The following is a 24,255-nucleotide window of genomic DNA, read 5'->3' on the forward strand; positions in this document are numbered from 1 at the left end:
TTTAATTTTTTTTAATTTGTGCATGTCTCTTTCTTTAATTTTTGCATCTTCTCAAGTTCTTTTTGCCTGGGCACTAAATTATTTATGGTTTTGACCCAATTTTTACTTGTTAGATTAGTTATTTTCCTTTTAGAAATGATATAGCAAGTATAAATGGGAAATTTAAGATAGAGAATAGAAATTAAGTGCAAGGTAGAATGTTATGAAATTATTTTTTTACATTTCTTAAACAAAAGAACACCTAAGAAATAATGCCCTCAGAAACATGAAACCGGTGATTTGGCCAAAGTAATGGATGTGATATTAGGCTTGTACATTTTTACTCACCAACTCCTCATAGAACAAATATGTTATCTTTCTGGTATGTTTTATTTGTGACATTATGAATGACCAATAAGTGAAATAAAAGTTTTAGTGAGAAATTTAAAATACTAGTTCATGCAACCAATTTCTACTTCAATTCAGGTGATAATATCATTATAATTATAGAAGTTATTATCTAATTTAAAGTTAGCCTTAAGATTAACATTTGAAAACTCTGTGTGATCACTTAATCAGTCTTTGAGAAAAGAAAAACAAGAAATCCAGACAAAATGACGTATCTTGCTATTTATTGGATTATCATCATCTCGGTGCTTATGATGTTTGACTTATCACTTAAAAACATTTATTAAATGCCAAATAAGATTTGATCACATATCAGACCTTGTCAGTAAGCTGGATAGAAGTATTCTTACAAAATACCGGTAATTTCTTGATTAGTCCTAACCTCAAATCCTATTGAGGAGGTGGTCAGAGCTTTATGAGCACACATGTAGTTTTGGATACAATTTCGGAGGCTTCTTGAATACAACATTATCACTCTCTTCCAAAGCCTACCATATAGTTCACGGTTAAAAACCCCTGCGTAAGTTCTGCTTTAGTTTTCCGAGACTTAGCAGTAAGCAAATTATGGTTATTAACTCTTTGGATGGCATGTTTTGCTTCTAATGGTACTGTCTAGCATCACTACAGTGTTTCTGGTTTTGTAGGGGAGTTTTTTGCGAGTAGGGTGTGGTAAGAAAGACTGTGTTTTCACCTTCTTTGAACTGTGGTTATTTGTAGTTTATGGTGCCACCCTTGTAATGCTGAAATTGGCCACAGCAACACTTGTCATGCTGACAACTGTGGCATAATTTTATTTATGGTATAATTCTTGTGCTGCCTTTTATGAGAAAATATAAAAGTGTCCAGCACTTTTCGGAAAAAGTGAGTGACCTTAAAAGTATTTGCCACTGGTACAAACTAGTAAAAAGAAAGATGGCAGATGAGAGTGATAATTGAGTGTGACTCCAGCATCCCAATGGAAGGTGATTTTATCCTGCCCGGATTTAGAGTGCCGGGTATGATTAGAAAGGGGTTCTTAAAAAGCCTTTCATGTAATACTGTAGTCCAGCCTGAATGGAAATCATATCATTTTAAGGAATATTATGTAATGTTGAAATATATGTGTGATGATTTTTTTTAATTACGATTTTTTTTATTTAGCTATAGTTCATTTACAATATTGTGTTGGTTTCAGGTATTTATTCAAACTGATAAATTCTTAGTAATTGGCAATTTGAATCTCTTCCTAACTGTATATACAGAGGCTGTAGAAGAAGAGAGATGATTTTTAAAACTGGTTTAAGTTTTAAAATACACTGTTTCGTACATACTATAGTATGCTTTAAAGGAATACAATCTACAACTAAATCTAATTCAAGATCTGAGCTCTAAAATGCTTTCTTTTATATGTGTGTTATTTAAAACGATTTTTAAATTGTCTTCACTTTTTAAAAAGTAATTCTGCACAGTACAGTTATCTGTCTCATTTTATTTTGGAATAAAACAGAGTGTGTAATGTGCTTATGTCTAGCTTTGAATTTGTTTCCGAAGGATTACTAGACCCTGGTTGGTTTAGTTAGATTTAACAGTATGTTGATATGCAGTATTTATGAGAAATATTTCATGTGAGAATAATGGGAATATTTATAAGAAAATCAAATGTAGATCTTTTAAATTCACTGATTTTGCAAAACAGCAACAATAAAAATAAAACAAACAACAGAAATAACTTTACTTCATACTGCATTCTTTCAGGGGAAGAAAAATCTCTGCTGAACAAACACAAATGGTTTACTGTGCTCATTTATTTCTTTTGTCATGTTACAGCTTTAAAGCTGGGTCCTGAATCATTCAAGTTTGATGGTGCAGTCGAGGCCGTGGCAGTCCGGCAGGCTGAAAAGTATTACATCCTCCGTCCAGAAGTAATTGAAACATATTGGTACCTATGGCGATTCACTCACGATCCAAGATATAGGGAGTGGGGCTGGGAAGCAGCACTGGTAAATAAGCCACTATTTCATTTTATGTGCAAGAGTGTTAAGTTAAGCCTCCTATAGTGCCGTGTATCCTCATCCGTGTTACCTCAAGTTCAGTAACTGTTGGGCTACTTTCACTTACTTAATGGAAAAACTCAGTCGGTGTAAGTTTCTTAAGAAGTAGAGGTAAACCTTAGAATCCAGTTTAGTTCTCTGTTAGAACTATTTTCCTACTGGTATTCACTCATTCTTACTGAATAACGTAAGGAGTAATTTAAATGGCAATTTTCCACTATGGTTATAGAATTTCTGTACTTGCTTATTAATGCTGAACTTCTGGAGAAAAAAATAAATCATTGTAAAACTGCCCAGGTTCACAGCCTGGGTAGGTACCCCTGTTACTTCAGCTTGTATTCAGAGTAATTCCTTAGTGGATCACCATCAGAAGGACTAGTGAATTGTTAAAATTCTTCTAGATTGAAAGACGAAAAGAACCATCCTAGCACACATGCGCACATATGTATGTGTACACATGTATTTGAAATGAGGAGCTTTAATGGTTTGTAAGTAAAGGAAGCAAATGGTTTACTCATAAAATGCTAGCCTTTCAGAGAACCCCATGGTTAGCAGTACCTGGGAGGAAGAAAATCATTAGAATTTTCATGAAAGTATAGCTTATCTCTGGGAGTGAGGGGATATTTTATTCTCTGAGGTATACTAATTATGCTAAATAGCGCTAATTATGATGGATATTCAGATTGTTTAGTTTAAACTTGCAGTCTAGGTAGAATGAGGACATTCCAGGTGAGATAAGTAGTGTTAGTAAATTGCTCAGACAAGAATGTGCAAAATGTGTTTTAGGGCAGAATGTAGACCAATTTATGTAAAAGAAGATTTCACAGTGACATCCAGAGGAAGAGACATTTGGAGCCGTTGTGTGCCATTATGTGGAGATGGCCTCACATACCAGATCAAGGGATGTGCATACTCAGTGTTTAAAGAATAACACACACGCGCGCACACGCACACACACACACTTCTCTGTTACTATGCAAGTGTTTTTCATTCGAGAGGTGGGGATAGAAAGTCCTTTGCCTGTCTAAAAAGCCCCTCCTTCACTGTCTCCTGCCCACCAAAGCTCCCTAACTTTAAGGACCCATTACAGGACTACTAAATGTTTTTCAAAGGGGAAGGAACTACTGAAGGGTTTTTCATGGGGAATAACAAAAGGATCTGATTATAATCTGCAAAATGTGGGTTTTGGAGACCCCTGCAATAATCTAGGAATAATGTGATAAAGACTTGGAATAAGGTAAGGACACTCATATGTCATTTGTCATTCAGGAATAGATGGTCCTTATAGAGTTTAACGACAAGAGAATATTAATGGAAGCAGGGTGGTTACAAATATAGAACAGGAACAGATGCAGCATTTATTGGTGCTGCTTTCCTCCAACTACCTGGGTCCAAAATTGGGAACACAGCTGCTAGTGAAACCCTCCCATGCAGGAGAGGCCCGTCGCAGTTGAGAGAGAGCCTAAATGTTGGCATAGTGGTTTAGGAATAGGACATGCACACACTTCTGTTGGGTAGCAGTAGCTTACTAATGCTTACATAAGTCGAGCAATATTTTATATAGGGGAAACAGGTAAAGTAACCCTGCAGTGAGTATGACTTGAATGTCCTTTGATAGTTAATGCTTCTCATTTAGAGGAATATAGGAGAAACATGTGAATCATGTGGGGCAGGGTGGTAAGGAGTGGTGACAGAAACACATCTTCTCATCGAGAAACGCCATAGGATAATTTTAGCCTTTTCCTAAGGTTCTTTTTTCCTGCGCACTTTCTTAAAGTATGGCCCTACTCTTATCTATTAAAAAGAGGTTTGACAAGCTCAAACTTTAAAACATATCTGTCCATATTGAATTACAGAGTTAGAATTTTGCTTCTGTAGCCTATGTGGATACACAAACTCAGTATAAAGAACAAGAACTGAAATAATTACAATTTAAATTCAAGATTAAAAGTATGATATGATGAGAAGAGGGCTGCAGGGTAGAGACAGAATAATGGTATCTCACTGTCTTTTGTAGCTTTAGCTATTCCATTTACATCTTCAGATTTCCAAACTTGAATGTGTTATGCATGAAAACTTGCCTTGGAGAAATGTCTCTAAATGGTTTAGAGATCAGTCATGCCTCCCTACTACTTTTCATAGTATCCTTAAACTGCTCTGATAGTGTTCTGTGGTGGTAAAGACACATGATCGTCGTGAAGAACATGTGTTTCAAAGTATGTTTAAAATATTTGGGTGGAGAAAAGTATCAAACCTTTTGGTAAGGAGACTTTTAAACCCAGCTATAATCAAAATGGAACCATATAAAAATGAACCGTTTGATTAAATAAACACTTCCACTGTTAATTAGCTTCTTACTAGAAAGGAGGAAGGCCAGAAGAGTAAGTAGCAAGGCTAGAAACAGCAGGCCACAGCAGCATTGATGAGTTAAATAACCACACCTTCATTCGACAGAATCTCCCTGGATTAGGTGGAGTAGAGAGAAGACCCATATATGCTTTCACTTTTTATGAATGGCTTAATTCTGAATGTGATAGATCTTCATAAGCAGAAATTTGGTTACCTTGAATTAAAAACAGGGTTTTGAATAGATTCCATTTGATTCAGTGTATTTTATTCAGACATGTTCAAAGATGCAAAAAGATATAAAATAAGAATATGAGCTCTCATTTGGGCAGTAGAGCATAGTGGTTAATAATGTGGAGCCAGTTACTCCTTGCCTCAATTTTCCATCTGAAAAGTAGAACTGTTAAGACAGCCTCATAGAGTTGTTGGAAATTTAAATGTTAATGCATGTAAATCTCTTAGAAGAGCCTTCAGCATGTAGTGAATACCTAAGTGTCATTAGTTCTCAGTATTGTAATTATTATTGTAATAGGTGTGTGGGTGGCACTTCCTGTCAGTTTGTACCACCTATAATGCTTAACTCATAGGATTATGACAATACATTGTCTGGCATTTAGGATGTTTGCAGTAAATATATCTCATTGCTATTGCTGTGGAGAGCTCCTAAGTAATACAGTTTTAGCATGTTTTGGATTATTATTTATCCTTGGAAGTGATAAAATTACATTTAAAATTTTAAATTCAAGCTGATTCCCTCTTAAATTGTCAGAATTAATGAGGTTTTATTGTGCCAGACAGGTCTCTGACTCAGTGTGAATAGCCTAAATTTGACTCCTAAGTTAGGAAAATACAAGATGTCCTACAAAGATTAGTTTTGGAGAGAGAAATTCTACAGGAAATGAGATACGTCAGTTTTTCCAATATGAGACTATTCCCATTTGATAATAAATCTTATTTTGAAACTGTTAAATTTTCTTGTAGATCTCTGTGAACTTTTGACTGTGGTTCCTTAACTTGTCCTTTAAAGCTTGAAATTCTGTAGAATTGATTCTTTTGATCTCTTTCACAGGCTATTGAAAAGTATTGCCGAGTCAGTGGTGGATTTTCTGGGGTGAAGGATGTATATTCCTCTACTCCTACGCATGATGATGTACAGCAGAGCTTCTTTCTTGCTGAAACATTAAAGTAAGTGGGTGCCTTTAAAACCTTTTTTTAATTGTAGGCTGGATTTGCTCTATGGTCACTATGTGATGAATTACGACTGTGTGATGTTACACTGAATTTTATTACAAATATCTTTTGATGTAATTGAGTCTTAAATGTTTAGCTACATCTCATGAAGAATGATGTTGGACTGTGAGGTAGATGTTTTGTCAGAGTACCTTTATTTTGTGCTTAGCGCTTTACTAGGCATTAGAATCACCTGGAAGACTTCTTAAGACGCAGATAACTGGGCCATGCCCACAGTCTCTGATTTAGTAGATCTAGGGTGGAACCTAAGAATTTACATTTCTGACAAACTGCCAGGTGCTGCTGATGTTGCTGGTCCTAGGACCACACCTGAACTCCGTGCTCTAGCTAATGAAATCTGTCCAGAACAGTGGAGTTTTGATGGTACTAGAGGGTATATGACCGTAGCCACTCATCCTCCCAATGAGAGTTCCTGTAAAGGTACATCTAAAGGGAACAGTGGAAAAGAGAAAAGACCACTTTATTGTTTGGGCTTATACTCAAAACCCCAGGCAGAACGCTCTATGAATTTTCCTGGAAGAAGGTGGAGACTTTAAATATGTCTGCTTCCCTAAAGACCTGCAAAGTAAGGTTCTTGATACCTTCTCTTCAATCTCACATTTCTATTTTCTTGTCAGTCTCTACCTAAATTCCTCATAAACTGTCACTTTGTTTGTTCAAAAAACATTATTTCCAGACATTGTTCAGGTTATTTGGGGATTTATCAGTAGGCAAAAAGGACAAAAGTTCTTACTCTCCTGGACTTTACATTCTCGTATACTTGTAGCTTACATTTGTCGTATATTATAATTTAAATGTACATATCTCAAACTGAGTGTCTTGTCCTAAATGACCATCTTAATCCAGTTTTTCTTTTATTATCCTTGATATTCTTCTTTTCCTATATTTTCAGCTTGTACATTGTAATTATTTCTTTTTTCTTATTCTAATGTATCACTTTCTTATTACATTGTTTCTTTATTTTGCCCCCTCCCTTCCATATCTATAGTCGACCCTAGTGAAGACCCTTATTTTGCTAAGATGGGTCAGTCAGTTCTCTGCTTCCAGTCCTCCCCTTATGTTGGTTTTTCCTGTGTGCTTAAGCTTGAGACTATATGAGATAGTTGAAAGAGCACCAGACGGAGATAAAACCGCAGGGGCTTTAATTCTATACTTGCTACAACCTAGCTGAATGAACATGTCAAAATAAAATGTCTGTGCTTTCAGTTTTCGTATCTGTCAACTCTAGAATTTGACCCAAATTATGTAAAATCTTTTTTTTTAATAGCTTTTTAAGATCAGAAAATTTTTAAGAATAGTATGATGACTCTAGCCTTAACCTCGGTTTACCTTTTGTTAATTTTTGCCACATTCCCTCACCCTCATGTGTACGTATGCACACAGTTCTACTAATTTGGCTTTTTCGTTTGTTTGTGTATTTATTTATTTGCTGTAAATTTGAGAGTTACTCACAGCATTCTGATGCTTATGAAAGAGTTTTCAAGAAAAGGGTGTATCTTATGTAATCACAGTACAATTACCACACTGCGGAAACTTAACATTCATACAGTACTGTTGTTCCTTATGTAGTCCACTTTTATTTCTCAATTGTTCTTATACTGTACTTTATAACTTTTTAAAAAAATCCCATCCTAGGATCCCATAGAGGATCATTTGTTGCATTTGCTTGGCATGTCTCTTTAGTCTCCTTTAACCTAGAACAAAGTTTCCCTATTTTTCTTTTGTCTTTTGTGACATTGACACTAAGTATTCAGACTAGTTGCTTTGAAGAAGGTCCCTCAGTTTTGATATTTGTGATTGTTTCCTTCTGATCAGATTTAGGTTAAACATTTTTGGCATGAATATTATTTAGATGATATGACCTCGTTACATCTTATAAAGAGGAACATGATAATGGTTTAGTTCATTATTGATGATTTTAAATTTAATCGTAAGGTTAGGTTTGATTATAAGGTCATGTAAAAAAATTTTTTTTTTTTGGTAAAAAGTGATCTGTGAATAGGGGAGGATGTAGCTCAAGAGGTAGAGCATGTGCTTAGCATGCATGAGGTCCTGGGTTCAATCCCCAGTACCACCTCTAAAAAATAAATATATAAATAAGTAAACCTAATTAACTCCCCCCCAAAATAAATAAATAAATAAAAATTTTTAAAGATTAAAAAAAAAAAAAGTACTCTGTGGAATGACAACTTTGAGACTCTGAATCTCCTTTTTCTAGCAGTCTTTTACTCAGTGTTACTGGCATTTTGCCTGAATTGAATATTACTACAGTAGTGGTAAAATGTTAATTTTGAGGCCTCCTCTAGTCTTAAAAAGAAATTACTTGATTTTCAACATCCCCATACCATTTTCTTCATGTCACTCTTCTGCCCAAAAGCTCCAATGGCTCATTCATGTCTAGCTTGATTTCTCACTTCTTTTCTTTAAATGTTCTGTTCTTAAACCAAGTTTATCTATCTGTCTTTCTATATCTATTTATATAAAATTTGTTCCTTTGCATTTCATTGTCTAGTTAATATTTCATTGGTTCTGGCAGGAATACCTTTACACTTTCTATCAATTAATGCCCCTATCCTGTCTCTAAATAAAGTTCAGATCTTAGCTCTTGCAGATTGGCTTTCCTAATTAATTCTCAAATGCCTCACCAGTACAGACCTTGAGCACTTTAGCACATGGGGGTAGGGCTGCAAATACATATGTGGCATGCTGCTTTTCCCCTTGCAGTATGTGTATGGGATGTGACTAGTTGACCTTCGTACTTTTTCCCTGCCAAGTTCAGGAAGAATGCTTCTCAACATAGTACTCTAAGTACCCAGTTTTTTATATGTATATAATATATAATATATAATATATAATATATACACACGCACACACACAAACATACATTTGGATCAATAAAAATTGAAAAAGTCAAACTAGGACTCAGAGATAATTATAACAAAACCTAGGCTAAGAAAATTATCACAGTTAAGCACTACATACAGCACTAAGCTTCCTTGCAGGTAAAAGCAAAAAGGAAGCAGCTTGCTCAGTGTCATTATCATCTCTGTGAGTTGGGAGAACAGATTATGTTGACAGATGAGACAAAATTTTTTCTTACTGCTAAATTATAAGATGACTTAATTTGATAGTTCATAATTTTAAAATATTGAACTGTTAGATGAACTAAATGAAATTGCTGTTTTTAAAAGTCGTGAACAGTTGAACATTGGCAATTTCATATGATTCAGCCTAAAACATAATGGTAAATATCTTTAAACAGTGATGTTACAGAAGACTCTTAATACGACTCAGAAAAACACTTAATATGATTTATTCTTTATAAAAACTGATGGCATAATATTAGAGTGCAATTGAACTAAGACTTTTCTGTGAAGAGTAATGGTAGTTGTAGGTTTATGTTTTTCTCATTATTAAGATACAGTGTAAAACTCCAGAGGAATGAAAATTAGTATGACTTGGCGGATTTTTCTCACATGTCAATTAATTCAAATAAGCTTTTGTTGAAAGCTGAGTAACTGTTAATTTAAGGTTGTATCAAGTGGTTGAAATTTATTGTGAATTCATTAAAAGGCAACAATCCATGTGTTTTAGCTTCCAGAGGTGGCAGCAGATTGGCTGGGCAGTTGCACAATTAAATGACAAAGCCTGTGTTCCTGACTTAAGTTGAGAGCCGTTTTACCTTTTACATTTCATCATGGATGCTCTACTGTATAGATACATCATAGCTATACATACTGATACACCTTCTTCTCTGGAAGACAAGACTGTGTCCTCTGTTTCTCTTGTTTCTCTCAAGCATCCCAAATGTGTTTATTCATTTAGTGTATACGCTGATGGTAAAACAAAAACTAATAAGGAAGATCAGAGATAGATTCCTTCAGTCTCTTCCCTTAAAACTCTTACACTCTAATAGAGGAAATAAAATGAATGCAAATTTGCAAGAAGTGTTAGTATATTAAGTGCATAAGAGAAATGTTAATAAAGTACAAGTCTTTGAAAGGAGGACAAATTAAATGAACTTGGAAGAGCATAAAGGAAGACTTCATGGAAGTGGTGGCATTTAAACCAGACTGGAAGGCAGGGTGGGTATAATAGGATGGATTAGTAGTCAGGAAAGTAGTTATCAGGCAGACAATGGAATGTGAAGAATGAGATAAGAGTGGTCTAAAGGTGGAATTGACAAGCCCTAGTTTCTCATTAGATATAGGGAGATTCAGTAAGAAGGAAGAGTCAGAGATAACATTAAAGTTTCTATTGTGGGTAACTGTAAGGATTGTAACACCAAGTTGCAAAAAGAAATCGATTTTCAGAAAAGATAATGAGTTAGTCTTGACATATGTTCCCAAGAGGCTTTTACAAATATAGATCTGGAGCTCAGAAGATAAGTTCAGAAAGATTTTAAGGATGAAGAGAAAAGACATACCTGAACCTTTGAAGACGCCTACTTCTAACAAATGAAAGGGATTTACAGTTTAGCTTAGAGAATGAACACTTGCATTTATCCTCAACTCCCTCTTAAAAGCCATTAAAATGACTAGAGGACTAGGAAGGTGTAAAGGACAAGGATAAAAAGAATGAGAAAGAAATGAACAGCAGACAGGCAATATCAGCTTATTTTTAGAAGATGGAAAACTGAGAAAGCTAAGTACCTGTATCAGGGGAAGTTAATATAAAGCAAGCTGATAAGAACTTCAAAACCTGCAGGACCCAAGACTAGGGTACAAAGTAGGATTGAAAACTATAGAATTTTTTTTGAACTTTATATATATAAAGAGTAGTTAGACCCTAAATTCACCCCTGCCTGATCTCTACCATAAATGAAACTAGAGATTTCTTGTATGAAGAGATCGAAATCAGGGAGGCTCTGGACTTAGGGATATGAGGCACAATTGAAAGTGGATAGAAACTTGGAGGATTATTTTCTGGGAAAATTGATTAGCCTACAAGAAAAAGAAACTATAGATACTGATATGTGAGTTTCCCTCAACAAAATGGCCATTTCCTCACCCATCCCCCAATGGTGAATACTAATAACATGCCTACAGTTTCCAATGAGCATTTTAGTGCCCCACTAAATACTAATAGAGTGTACTGAGTTAGCGATATTTATCAAACTATAGGCATAAAAGCTATGTGCATTACATACATTACTAGTTTGAGTTTTTAAAATTTATTTTAAAAAGTAAAATATGAATATAAGGTAATTCAAGAAAATATCCCAGCATTAAAGGACGTAAGTTTCCAGACTGAAAGAAACCATCAAGATTCCAGCACAGTGGATGTAAACTGACCCACACCAAGGCACAACACCATGGAATTTCAGAACCCTTGGGATAAAGGAAAGATCTAATAACTTCCAAAGGAGGCAAATAAAAATCTTGAAAAAATTATCTGGAGTCAGAATGGCTTCAGATTTCTCAGGAACAACAGTGGAGGCTAGAAGCGGTGGCACAGTTCATTCAAAATTATGACCGAAAATTAATTCCAAGTTAGAATTTGCAGTTTTTAGCCGTATGAGGTCTCAAAAATCTACTTCTGTGCACTTTTTCTCAGTAATGTTTTAGAGGACTTACTCCATCAAAACTGAGTGTAAACTAGAATGGAAGACATGAAATACAGGGAACAGGTGAAAGGAAGATTAAGAGGGTCATCAGTCCAGATTGAATAGGACAGAAGGCTCTGGAGAGATTTTTTCAAGATTAAATTTACAGAATGTTTATATCTGTTTTGAGGGGAGATTTAGATAATTGAAGATTTTATTGTATTAGTAGTAATAAATACAAGTCGGTCTGCTTTTTAGGTAAGGGGTTAATTATGCAAGAAAGAAAGAATAGCTTTCAGCTAACATGAAATTCCTTAACTTAGACTTTTGTTTGGAATCTGGATTGTTTTACAAAAGTAGGTAAAATAATACTACTCTGCTGCATTTCTCCAGTTGCAGGAAATAGAAATATATTTTTTGGTAATGGCTTTGTTTCCTCCCCAGATTGTCTTTTCATTGGTTTTAGTGAAACAGCAGTTGAGCAAAAGCCCCTTAAGCTAAAAGAATTCCAAGGGAAATAGCAGATGGAACACCGAGCCTTCTGGGAGCGGTTTTCTAGCAGCAGTCCTTGAATTGTTAAATGAACATTTCTCATTTGGATTCTCTATAGCTCTATCACTTTGTACCATTTACTGCCATAAATCAGTTCCTCTTAACAAAAACTTCCAGGGAGATGTGCATTATTTTATATCTGTAACCTCGGTATCTATAATGATTAACCCAGGTTTGACTGGGCTTTTGTCAAACAGTAGCTCAGTTCTGTTGCATTTTTATTTGAAGGTCTGATAAACTGAGGAAAGTGTACATCTTGGGGCTACCTTTCAGTCAGTTTTTCTTGAGTTAATATCTATCAGGCATTAACTGGCTCAGAGAAATCGCAGGTTAGTTGGAATCATAGTCTTCTTAATGAATTTGTTGTTAAAAGAAAAGAGAAATACTGTAAAATTAAGACCAAGTTTACTATCACAGTGTGCCTGCTTTCACTTGTATCAAAATCTCTGGGGCAGAAATTGTTTTGTGTGTGTGCCTGTCTGTCTGTCTGTGTATCTTGCTAGTGTGCTTTTTTTCCCCTTCCTGTCTCTTAAAATTCAAACTATAAATTTAATGGCAAATTTCTGGAAAACTATATAAGAATATGTCAAGACTCTTAAATAGTCAAAGCTATGGGATGAGATTTATGTACAAGGATGTTTATTGCAGTTATAAAAATAAGGCGTTACTATATGTTCAGTATTAGTTGAAAGAAATAAAAGGTGGCACATCCACAATGGATATTATGGACCAATAGCGATTATAGACTTGTCACAGTATAATATTAAGTAGGCTGTTAAGTGCGCATATACATACGTGTATATGAAACATACAGATGAACATCTTAATATGTCTTTAACATCAAAATGTATACTGTGACTTAGCTTAATTGGTGTTACTCTTTTAAGTCCATTTCTGGTTTTGCTTTTGTAATCAGATAAAAATTTTTTAAAAAATAAATTAAACTGCAGTCATATTTTTTTGCCTCAAATTCAGTTGCTGTCTTTGTGCCTCGAATCAAAAGAAATTTTTTGAGCTACAAAAAAATGTAGAGGTCCAGCACCACTGCAGCCCATTCCCCCCTCCAACACACACAGACATTACCAATGTTAAAAGTTTCCTTACAATATACAGAATGTTTTGTCATAAAGTGTTTTGTTAACCTCTTCAATTGATGGGCAGCTCGCTGCCTCATAAGGCTAACCCATTCCACTGCTCAAGAGCTTTTATTATTAGAAAGATCTTTCTCATATTAAGTTAAAATCTGTTTCACTGTGAGTTCCATTCAGGGATCCATGTTTTGCCCTTTGGAAATATGGAGACTTCTGCATGAATGAGAACTAAAAATGCTTGTATTTATCAGGCTAAAGATGGCAAGTTTCTGTATATTTCTTTCTTGATACCAGTCTGGTTTGCTTCATTGGAGATGATTCCATGGTTTTCTAGCCTGAACAGTACATTCAAGATGTGGGTAAACCAGTGCAGAGTACCATTCCCTAATTTGGTCATTATACCTTCCTCAGTGCAAGGTAATACTGTATTGTTTTCTGGTAGCCCTGTCAATATAGCTTGAAATTTTGCTGTAGATCTCTCTCTCTCTCTCTCTTTTTTTTTAACATGAACTAAGATAATTATTTTCTCCCTTATATTGGTATGATTAGCTTTTCTGACTTTTATTACATTTTATCTTTATCCTTATTAAATTTTATTTTGTTAGATTTAACATATTCTTCTAATTTATTGAAATGTTTTGAATTCTTGAGTTTTTCATTTAATGTATTAGCTATTATAGCTTCGTGTCATTCACAGACTTAATAGGTATACCTTGTATATACCCAAGCTAGTCAAACATTAAAGACATCTAACCATGTATTCTGAACCAGTTCATATTTATCTATCTTTTCTTAACTCTTTGCCTTAATAGCTGTGTGACTTTGGACAAGTTACTTAATTTCTCTCCCTCAGCTTCATCATCCATAAAAGAGGAATTAATAATAGTATCATCTCAAAGGGTTGTTATGGGGGTTAGTATAGTGAAGCCCTTAGAATTATACCTGACACAGAATACAAGGTAGCAGGTATAAAGTCACTGTGGGACAGTAGGGCTAGCAGTTGGGGAAAAAAGATAGACGTGAAACAAAGGAGAACAAGGGCAAACTAGAACTCAGTGAGGACAAATGGTCCCACACCTGTGCCTCACTGCCTCCAGCTTTGATAAGCAGGTAGCTGGCAGAAGTAGCTGGCACTTTATGCCATGGGGCTATACATATCCGGCCTGAGAATTGGAGAAACTGATAAGGACGTCCAATAGGAGCTGCAGACATTGAAGTTCTGGCAGCTGCCCCACACCTCCCAGTTGAGCGAGGTTATCACTGACAACATGCGTAACTTGAGCAGCACATAGCAACCCTGCACTGCCCCTCAAAGAATAATAGTTCCTGCTTTACTTCACCCTCCACATCATATGCATATTTTTTGTGGCTAACCCTAATCGAGAATCATACAGAGAAAGTAATTCTGACAAATATAATTCCAGCTTAGCTATGCCAACAAAGGATGCAATCAACACAGGAGACAGGAGCTTCCAGATAATGAAATATATTATAACCTAGTTTATATCATATAGTATATAATGTTTGTATATTAAAGAGATCATTTAAAAAACTATTATAAAGCTGTACTAATTAAAAGGGTTTATTAGGGTAAAAGAGTAAATGAAACAATGAAACAGGACAGAGTTCAGAAATAGGCCCACTTATATGTGGAAATGTCATCTTTGAAAAAAGGTAATTCAGATCATTGAGGAAAAGTTAAATAATTAAATGAAGCTAGAAAAAATATCCATTAAAAAAAAGAATAAAACTGGATCCCTATAAATACTAAAATTGATCTTATATAGAACATAGCTTTAAATATAAAAAATGAAATAAAATCTGAAAAAAATAGAAGTTGTTTTCTCCCAGCTCTGTGGGTGAAGATGGCATGACACAAAACCCAGAAACCATAGAAGAAAAGATTTAAATTTTTAACTACATAAAAATGGGCATCTGTAAGAGAAAAAAAAAAGAACATTAAACAAATTAGAAGACAGATGACACACTGGGAAAACATTTGCAATACATTTGATGGGTAGATTTTCTTAAAATGTGAAAATTTTCAGGAAAAGGTATTAAGTTAAAGTAAGTAAAGGCAGTTCACTGAAAAATACAGATAAAATACAGATGGAAAATGCCATAAATACATGAAAAATAAATATTTGACCCACTCATAAAGAAAGAAATGAAATGAAAATTAGTAATCAAATACCATGTTTTACTGTCCAGTTACTTAAGAGTTTAAAAGTTTGCATTCTGGTATGATCAAGAGTGTCTAGTCACTTGCAAACACTGGAAGTGAGAGTGTATATTGTTTGATGTGGGTGGTGAAATCTTTGGAAAAGAAACTGTTGAAATATTAAGAGCATATTAATTTTGCTCCAGTAGTCCTGCTTCTAGGACTATACTCTACAGGTGTACTTCCCCATGTGGGAAAGTTTGCTCCTTACTTCCACAGTGTTTATATTCTTTGCTCTTATACTGAATAATTAAGCGCTGCGTGTTCCTTTTTAGTCACCTCTCCTGCTAGACTGCTTCTCCCCTGCATTTGGTCCATACCTGCCCACCATACATCTTCACTTGTCTTTACTCTTGCTTTCTCTTCTGCTTGGAATTTATCATTTCTTTTTTCATCCCTAACAAAATCCTTTTACTTTTTCAAGGCCTGGCTCAAATATCACTGTCTCTATGAATCTTCTCTAACACTAAGACAGAATTAATCCATCCTTAGGTATACTTAAAATACTTCTCTTGTTCTCATTGTCTACATGAAATATTAATGTCCTCAGTGCTGGATTTCATGTTTGGGGTAGAGTATATGTGCAAATGTTTGTTGCAGTGTACAGAATTAACAGCATAGGACTTACATTAAAATTAGTTGTATAAAACATTTATCTTCTGTCTTGTGTAGATCCTCAGAAATCAAGAGTAATGTGTTGTTTTTCATATAGATTGTTTTGATTATAAAAATAGTATGAGGCTATAGCAAAATGAATTAAGTAGTATGGAATAGAAAAAATGAAAAGTTAAAGTTTCTCTGTATCCCATCTCTAGTTTCACTTCCCGAAGATAACTACAGTTGACCCTTGACCAACACAGGTTTGGACTGTGCAGATCCTCTTACACACAGATTATTTTCAATAAATATATTAGGAAGTTTTTGTAGGTTTGTGACAATTGGAAAAAACTTGCAGATGAACCACATGGCCTAGAAATATTGAAAAAAATTAAGGAAAAAATCAGGTACATATGAATTCATAAAATATATGTACATAGTAGTCTATTTTATCATTTACTACCATAAAATATACACCTATTACTAAAAATTAAAATTTGTCAAAACTTACATACCTGCAGACTGTACATGGCACCATTCACAGTCAAGAGAAATAGAAACAAATGTAAAGATGCAGTATTGAATTATAGCTGCAGCACATCCTTTCTACTGTAGTAATTTTGTAGCCACCTCCTGTTGCTGTTGCAGTGAGCTCGTGTTGTGAGTATCTGCTTAAAATGCCAAGTGATGCTAATCATCTCCATCTGAGCGGTTTGTCTCTCCAGTAAACTGTATATCAAGCAAAAAGTGATCTCTCGCAGTCCTTGCATATTTTTCAGCATGTTTAGTGCGATAACATAAAGCTTGACTAACACCATAGGACCCCATACAGAGTGCCACTGGTGATGTTGGACACGCTCCCAAGTAGCAGAGAAAAGTCATGACATTACAAGAAAAAGTTGAATTCCTTGATATGTGTGTAGATTGAGGTCTGCTGCTGGGATTTCTCCCCATTGCACAGTAAATGGATCCAATATAAGGATGATTTTTTAAAAAAAGAATCAAAAGGAAATTCATGAAGCTTTCACTGTAGCTACATCAGCAGGCACAAGGACCTTGCACTTTTTGCAAAATACCTTTTTGTCTTGTATTGAAAGTGCAGCTTTTGTATCCGTGTAGAGTTGCTGTAAAAGAGGCATACCTATAGACTTACATGATTTGAGAAAAAGCAAAGTCAATTTTTTGACAACTGAAAGCAAAAGGAAGGTAAAGGACCTAAAGCTGGAGAATTTAATGCCAGTAAAGGATGGTTTGATAATTTTAGAAAGAGATTTGGTTTGAAAAATGTCAAGATAACACAACAGGAGAAGCAGCTTCTGCCAACCAAGAGACAGCAGACGAGTTCCCAGACACTATTAAGAAAATCATTGAAGGGAAAGAGTATCTGCCTGAACAGGTTTTTAATGCAGATGAAAGTGCCCTATTCTGTGAAAAAGTGCCACAGAGGACATTTGGTATTAAGGAAGAGAAGTAAGTACCAGAATTTAAAGCATTAAGATATAGGCTAACTCGACTGTTTTGTGCAAATGCAGTTAGGTTGTGATCAGGACTGCCCTTATCTGTAAAACTGCTAACCCTTGAGACTTGAAGAGGAAAGGTAAACACGTGCAAAACATCTTTTGGTTGTACAATAACCAAAAGGCCTGGAGGAGAATTCTTTTCCTAGAGTGTTCCGTTGATGCTTTGTCCCTGAAGTCGGGATGTACCTTGCCAATAAGGACTGCCTTTTAAAGTTCTCGTTACTGGACAATGCTGCCCCTGGCCACCTAGAACACCGGTTTAACACCGGAGGTATCAGAGTGGTCTGCCTGCACCTAAACACGTCTCTAGTTCAGCCTCTAGATCAGGGGTCATAAGGACCTTTAAGGCTCATTATACATGGTACTCTACGGAAAGGATGGTCAGTGCTGTGGAAGAGAACCCAACAGAGAGAACATCATGAAAGTCTAGAAGTCGTACACGATTGAAGATGCCATCATTGTTAAAGAAAAAGCCATGAAAGCCATCAAGCCTGAAACAATAAATTCCTGCAGGAGAAAACAGTGTCTGGATGTTGTGCGTGACTTCACAGGATTTATGACAGAGCCAGTTAAGGAAATCATGAAACAGATTGTGGATATGGCAAAAAGGAGGGGGATGAAGGATTTCAAGATATACCTCTTGGAGAAATTCAAAAGCTATTAGATGCCTCACCGGAGGAATTAGCAGAAGACGAGTGCTTCCAAACCAGTGGCAGATAATGAGGAGGAAGACAGAAGAAGCTAGCTGTGCCAGAAAACAAACTGACCTTACACAGTCTTGAAGAAAGGTTCCAGTTGTTCAAGACTGCTTTTGACTTCTTTTACGACACGGACCTTCTAAGATAAGGACACTGAAAGTAAAGCAAACAGCGGAAGAAGGATTAGTACCACATAGAAACATTTTTAGAGAAATGAAAAAGCAGAAAAGTCAGAAGTCATGATGTATTTCTGTAAAGCTACGCTGAGCGTGCCTGCCTCTCCTGCCCCCGCTTCCACCTCTGCCACCTCTGAGACAGCGAGACCAGCCCCGCCTCTTTCTCTTCCTCCTCAGTCCGCTCAGTGTGAAGTCAGTGAGGTGGAGACCTTTATGATGATCCACTTCCACTTAATGAATAGATCATCGTGCTATACAGTTTAATAACTGTGTCTGTTGTGCGTGTGTGCGTGTTCTTGTGAAAATCTAATAACTGTATGGCAAGAACTGTACCGTACGTGACGTTTTGTGTCATCATCATTGACATATTCATTGTGTAGAAAGAACATTGTGTGCAAGATTTGTACCGAAGTGGATACCCTATCCTTACATCGGCATAAGATGAGTAATGTTTAAAATAAAATTAATAATGTGTTAGTCTTCTTACTATTTTATAACTTGCTCTCAAAGAATTACTGTGCAGTATGCACACCCCTCTCTCATTATTGGAGAAACTGGGTATCAGCCTATCACCACAGATAGTGGTTTTTAGAAATATGTAGCAATGTTTCTAATTCTGTATTACAAATATGATTGTAAAACTCTATGCCATGAATATTTCCCAATTTATTTATTTGTGTATAGGCTAGGCTACTGTGAGGCAATCATATCAAGCACACTAGGCTACCATTAAGCAGTCATATTGCTGCTGCTTTGTTATCAGTGCATGAATCTTTATACCTGTAAATAAATATGAATTTCTTTTTCACATTATCTTTCCAATTTTGATGTCTAGTGTCAGTAACACATACGACATGTGCACTATTTCGTATCATATACAATACTGATGTAGGTACAGACAGCAAATTCATCTTATAAACAGATGACATAAACTTATGGTATTGATAAATATGGTACTGTACATGTATATTTTCTTCCCTTATGGTTTTCTTGATAACACTTTATTTTCCCTGTTTTACTTTAATGTAAGAATACAGTATATAATACATGTAATATACAAAATATGTTAATCAGCGATGTTATCTGTAAGGCTTTCAGTCAACATTAGGCTATTAGTAGTTAAGTTCTGGGGGAGTCAAAAGTTACACACACATTTCTGTCTGCACATGGAGACAGGGCCCCTAACCCCCACGTTGTTCAAGGGTCAATTAATTGTATTATTAAACAGTTCTTGATGTATCCTTTTAGAAATTTTCTGGGCATATACAAACATACAAATTTATAATGTGTATCCTTTAGTAGCCTTTTATTTTTTCCCCACATGTACGATCACATATACCTGCTATTCTGAAACTTGCATGTTTTTGTCTTACTCTTTGTCTAGAAAAAGTTTACATGTAGACATATATGAATCCAGCAAGGAATATATCCTGATTGATTTAATCAGTACCCTGTTGTAGGTGTATAAGTTGGTTCTAGTTTTTTGCTGTTATAAACAGTGTGGCAGTGAATTCCCTTTTACATATATCTCTGCTCCCTATGTGAATATAAATATTGATTAGATTTCTAGAAGTAAAATGGCTGGGTCAAAGGGCATAAGCATTTGAATTGTGATAACTTTAATTAAACAAAATAAGCCTAGGGAGCTAACTCTATACAAAACTTCTCACAGATAGAAAGCTGTGGAAATTTGGGGAAAATATATGTGTTTCAGAAAATTAACTAACTGTAAATGTTCAAATCAAGAGAGTATTTGAGAAGTAAAGAAACATTTAGATAATACTTGAAGTAAGGTTTGAATGAGCAGAATTTTTTTTAAAGTCTATTTTAAATTATTTTGAATTTTAAGTGATTTGGAATAAACTCAGAATAAATCACTTTTTTTTCTATAGTTTAAGAACACAGATTAAAAGTCAATCGGAGGTTCTTAGGAAATAAATGAGAATAAAAATTTAGCATTTGGAAAAAAGAAAAGTCAACATTTGCTCACCCCTTTAAACTATTATAATTTCCTGGGATTCTTAATTCTACCTCTTTGCTCTTTATTATAGATCTGAGCTTTATTTCTTTATTGAGAAAATAGTGATCAAAATATAGTGATGATACAATGTAAAATATGAAATAATTCATCCAACATATGCTTATTGTTATAAAGTACAGGTACTTTTTTTTAAAGACCATCAGCTCACATCCCCCAGAGACCAGAGGAAAGGCTATAGTTTATTTAGTTAAAAAAAAAAAAAGGCCAGCTATGTATCTTTAACAGAAGGGTACAAAACATTACAACAAAACATAATCTAAGTTTAGACTTAGAGAAAAGTTTCAAATCTCTAGCCAACTAATTGTCACCTGGGAATGAGACACTGAGTATGGGAGTGAGGAACAGGTGAGGGGCAGGAGGGGCTGTTTCCCGTAAAGGCCCATCTTCAGCTGTTAGAGCCATGCTCATTTAACGGTAAGGGAAGAATTCAAAGAGCTTGAGGCTTTGTTTTTTTCTTTCTTTCTTCATTAAACTGAGGTGCTGTGAAAGGTGACAAGAGGGTGACTGCACCTGTGGGACCGCTTACAGACAAGGCTCCTCAAACCCACACTACAGTCATATGTGCCGGGGATACACCTGTAAATGTAGTAGAGAGTAATCCTGACAGCCAGAAACTTACACATTGCATTCACGCTCTCCCTCGTTTATAATTGCTATATTTTTTGAACCCTTGCCTGTGAAAATATGCCCTACATGTGTGTATCATCTGTACTCCATTATTCTCTCCACTTGGCCTGCTTTATTTTCCGTCATAGCACTGTCACCACCTGACATATATGCTTATTTTTTATCTGTCTCCGCCAGTAGAATGTGAGCTTCATAACTGCAAGGACTTTTCCTTTTAACTCTTCTCACCTCCCTAGCACACAAGTGAGGTACTCAATAAATGTGTTGAATAAATCTTTAGCCTTTGTTATGTAAGAAAAAAACAGTTGGCCATTTGCATCTGTACCCTGCTCTTACGTAGTATTTTTTCAGCTTTATTGAGATATAATTGACATATATCATTGTGTAAGTTTAAGGTGTACAAGGGGATGACTCGATACACCTGTATATTGTAATGTGATTACCACCATAATGCTAGCTAACACCTCCATCGCGTCCCATCGTTACCATTTCTTTTTTGTTGTGAGAACGTTTAAAGATCTACTCTCTTGGCAACTTTCCAAGTATATAATACAGCATTTGTTAACTGTTATTGCAGTGCTCTACATTAGATTCCCAGAATTTGTCTTCTCACTGAAATTTGTACCTCTTGACTAACACCTGCCCAATCCCCCCCACCCCACCCTTCAGTCCCTGGTAATCACCATTCTACTCTTGTTTCTACACAAGTTCAGCTTTTTTAGATTCCTCATATGGATATCATAACAATATTTGTCTTTGACTTATCTCACTTAATCGTAATGCACTCAAGTTCCATCTATGTTGTTGCAAATGGCAGCTTTCCTTTTCTCATAGCTGAATGACTAGTGTGTATATATAGATATCTAAGTTGGTTCTAGTTTTTTGCTGTTATAAACAGTGTGGCATATATATACACACGCATACGCAAACATAACACATCTTCTTTATCCATTCATCTGTTGAGGGACACTTGGGTTGTTTGCTTATCTTGGCTACTGTGAAGCTTGGCTTATGCTGCAGTAAACATGGGAGTGCAAGTATCTCTTTGATATCTTGTTTTCATTTCTTTTGGATATATACCCAAAAGTGGGATTGCTGGATCATACATTCGTTCTAGTTTTAGTTCTTTGAGGAACCGCCATACTGTGGCTGTGCCAATACACATTCCCACCGACAGTATACAGGGTTTCCTTTTCTCCACATCTTCACCAACACTTGCCTCTTGTCTTTTTGATAATACTTGTTCTAACAGGTGTGAGGTGGTATCTCATTGTGGTTTTGATTTGCATTTCCCTGATGATTAGCGATGTTGGGCATCTTCACATGTACCGGTGGTTGGCCATTTGTATGTCTTTTTGGAAAAATGTCTATTCGGTTCCTCTGCCTATTTTTTTATTGGATTATTTGATTTTTAGCTATTGAGTTGTACTAGTTCTTTATATATTTTTATTTTCTCCTGTAGGTTGCCTTTTCATCTTTTGGATGATTTCTCTTTGCTGTGCAGAAGCTTTTTAGTTTGATCTAGTTCCACTTATTTATTTTTGCCTTCATTGCTTTTGCTTTTGGTGTCATATCCAAAAAGTCATTACCAAGACCCATGTCAAGGAACTCTTTCTCTGTTTTCTTTTAGGAGTTTTACAGTTTCAGGTCTTAAGCAGTAGTTTTTAATTGTATCACTTTATAATTTCTAGGTGTATGTTAGGACATTCCTGATTATCTTATATGAAATTTCCAATTGCCCCCTTAGTCCCTCATTTTCCCTTAGTTTAATTTTCTCCATAGCACCTCTCCTCTGACATATTGTAGGATTTCCTCAGGCATCATTCCCCCAACCTAGAATATAGACTCCAGGCAGGCAGCGATTTTATGTGAGTTGTTGTATCCCCAGCATCAGTGGTGGGGCCGCACATTCTTGTTTCAGTATTATTTGTGGAATAAAAGATTGAATCATTTGATTCCAAGAGACAGAGTTGACTTAAAGCAGCAATTTTTTAAGATCTTACAAAAATTGAAGTAGGAAGAAGAGAATAATAGACTTATTTCCTGCTTGAGGCTCAGGGCTTGAACTCAGAATTCAGTTAGTGCTAGAATATAGCTAAAAATGAGTGAGCCAAGGAATTGATAAAGCAAGAGGAAATGGCCCAAGTCAATCTGTGAAAAGTGGGGGAGTCGGGGCAGTTGATCTGTTTTCAGTAGAGAGTTGAAGGTTCAGATGCCCACGTGAAGGAGTGAAGCCGAAACAGCACAGACTGACCGGTGTTAGGAGTCACACAGAGTTGATAAACCTAGCGCAGCGGTTCTTAAACTTGGGCATGCACCAGAATCGCCTGGAAAGCTTCTCAAAACACGATTGCTGGGCTCCGTTGCCGCAGTTTCTGATTAGTTGGTCTAGAGTGGGTTCTGAGAATCTGCATTTTTAACAAGTTTGAAGGTGATACTGATGCTGCTGGTCTGGAGGATTGCACTTTGAGAATCACTGACACCTGTGACTCAGTAGACCACTTACAGAAGCAGTCAGGGAGCAAGGAATTCCTATACTGAAAAGGAGCAGCTAGTGTACCATGAGATCAGGTAGGCAAATGATTGCTTAACTGCTGTATTCATGTAGTCCAGTGTCCTGAAATGGTAACAATGAAGGACCATTATTAGGTCTTAACCCAACAGGTTAGGACTTAACCACAGTGTCAGTGCAATCCAGATAATAGACACTAGGGGACACACACACACTGAGTGAGTTCTACTTGCACTATTTAAATAAGCATTTTTTTCAGTTTCCAAACTTCTGTACTTGAAATATCCTTGCCAGTTTTCTTTTGCTACAGTAGAGGGAGCTAAAACTCAAATTGTAGTTATGTAGCAATAAAACATAATAAGATTATTTTCCTTTTCTATCAGTCTTTTTTTCTTAACTTTAAAAATTGGCTTTATTGAAGTATTCTAAGTGTACAGTTCATTGTATTTTGACAAATATGTAAGCCTGGGTAACTAATGCCATAGGTAAGATGGAACATTTCCATCCTAGTCTTGCAATGAGTTCCACCCCAACCCTGAACACATAGCTGCTTTCTGGCACTATAGGTTGCCTGTTTTAGAATTTCATAGAATTGGAATCATGCATTAAATACTTATTTTTGCCTGGCATTCTTTTCAGCATATTTTTTTAGCTCAGTCAG

The 24,255-nt window shown here is 35.7% G+C and overlaps 1 protein-coding gene across 3 annotated transcripts in view; it reads left to right on the forward strand.

The window, feature by feature from the left end:
- Positions 1-24,255, forward strand: part of MAN1A2 (mannosidase alpha class 1A member 2) — a 149,158-nt gene that overhangs the window by 101,358 nt on the left and 23,545 nt on the right. For 2 of the 3 annotated variants that reach the window (XM_031457900.2, XM_010980687.3), the window contains exons 11-12: positions 2,194-2,366; positions 5,833-5,948. In XM_031457900.2, coding sequence (XP_031313760.1) covers positions 2,194-2,366; positions 5,833-5,948 — 289 coding nt within the window. The remainder of the gene's footprint in view (positions 1-2,193; positions 2,367-5,832; positions 5,949-24,255) is intronic. The other variant, XM_031457899.2, reaches the window with a different exon arrangement.

The sequence above is a fragment of the Camelus dromedarius genome, chromosome 9 (assembly GCF_036321535.1).
Source record: "Camelus dromedarius isolate mCamDro1 chromosome 9, mCamDro1.pat, whole genome shotgun sequence".
In the NCBI taxonomy this organism is placed as follows: domain Eukaryota; kingdom Metazoa; phylum Chordata; class Mammalia; order Artiodactyla; family Camelidae; genus Camelus; species Camelus dromedarius.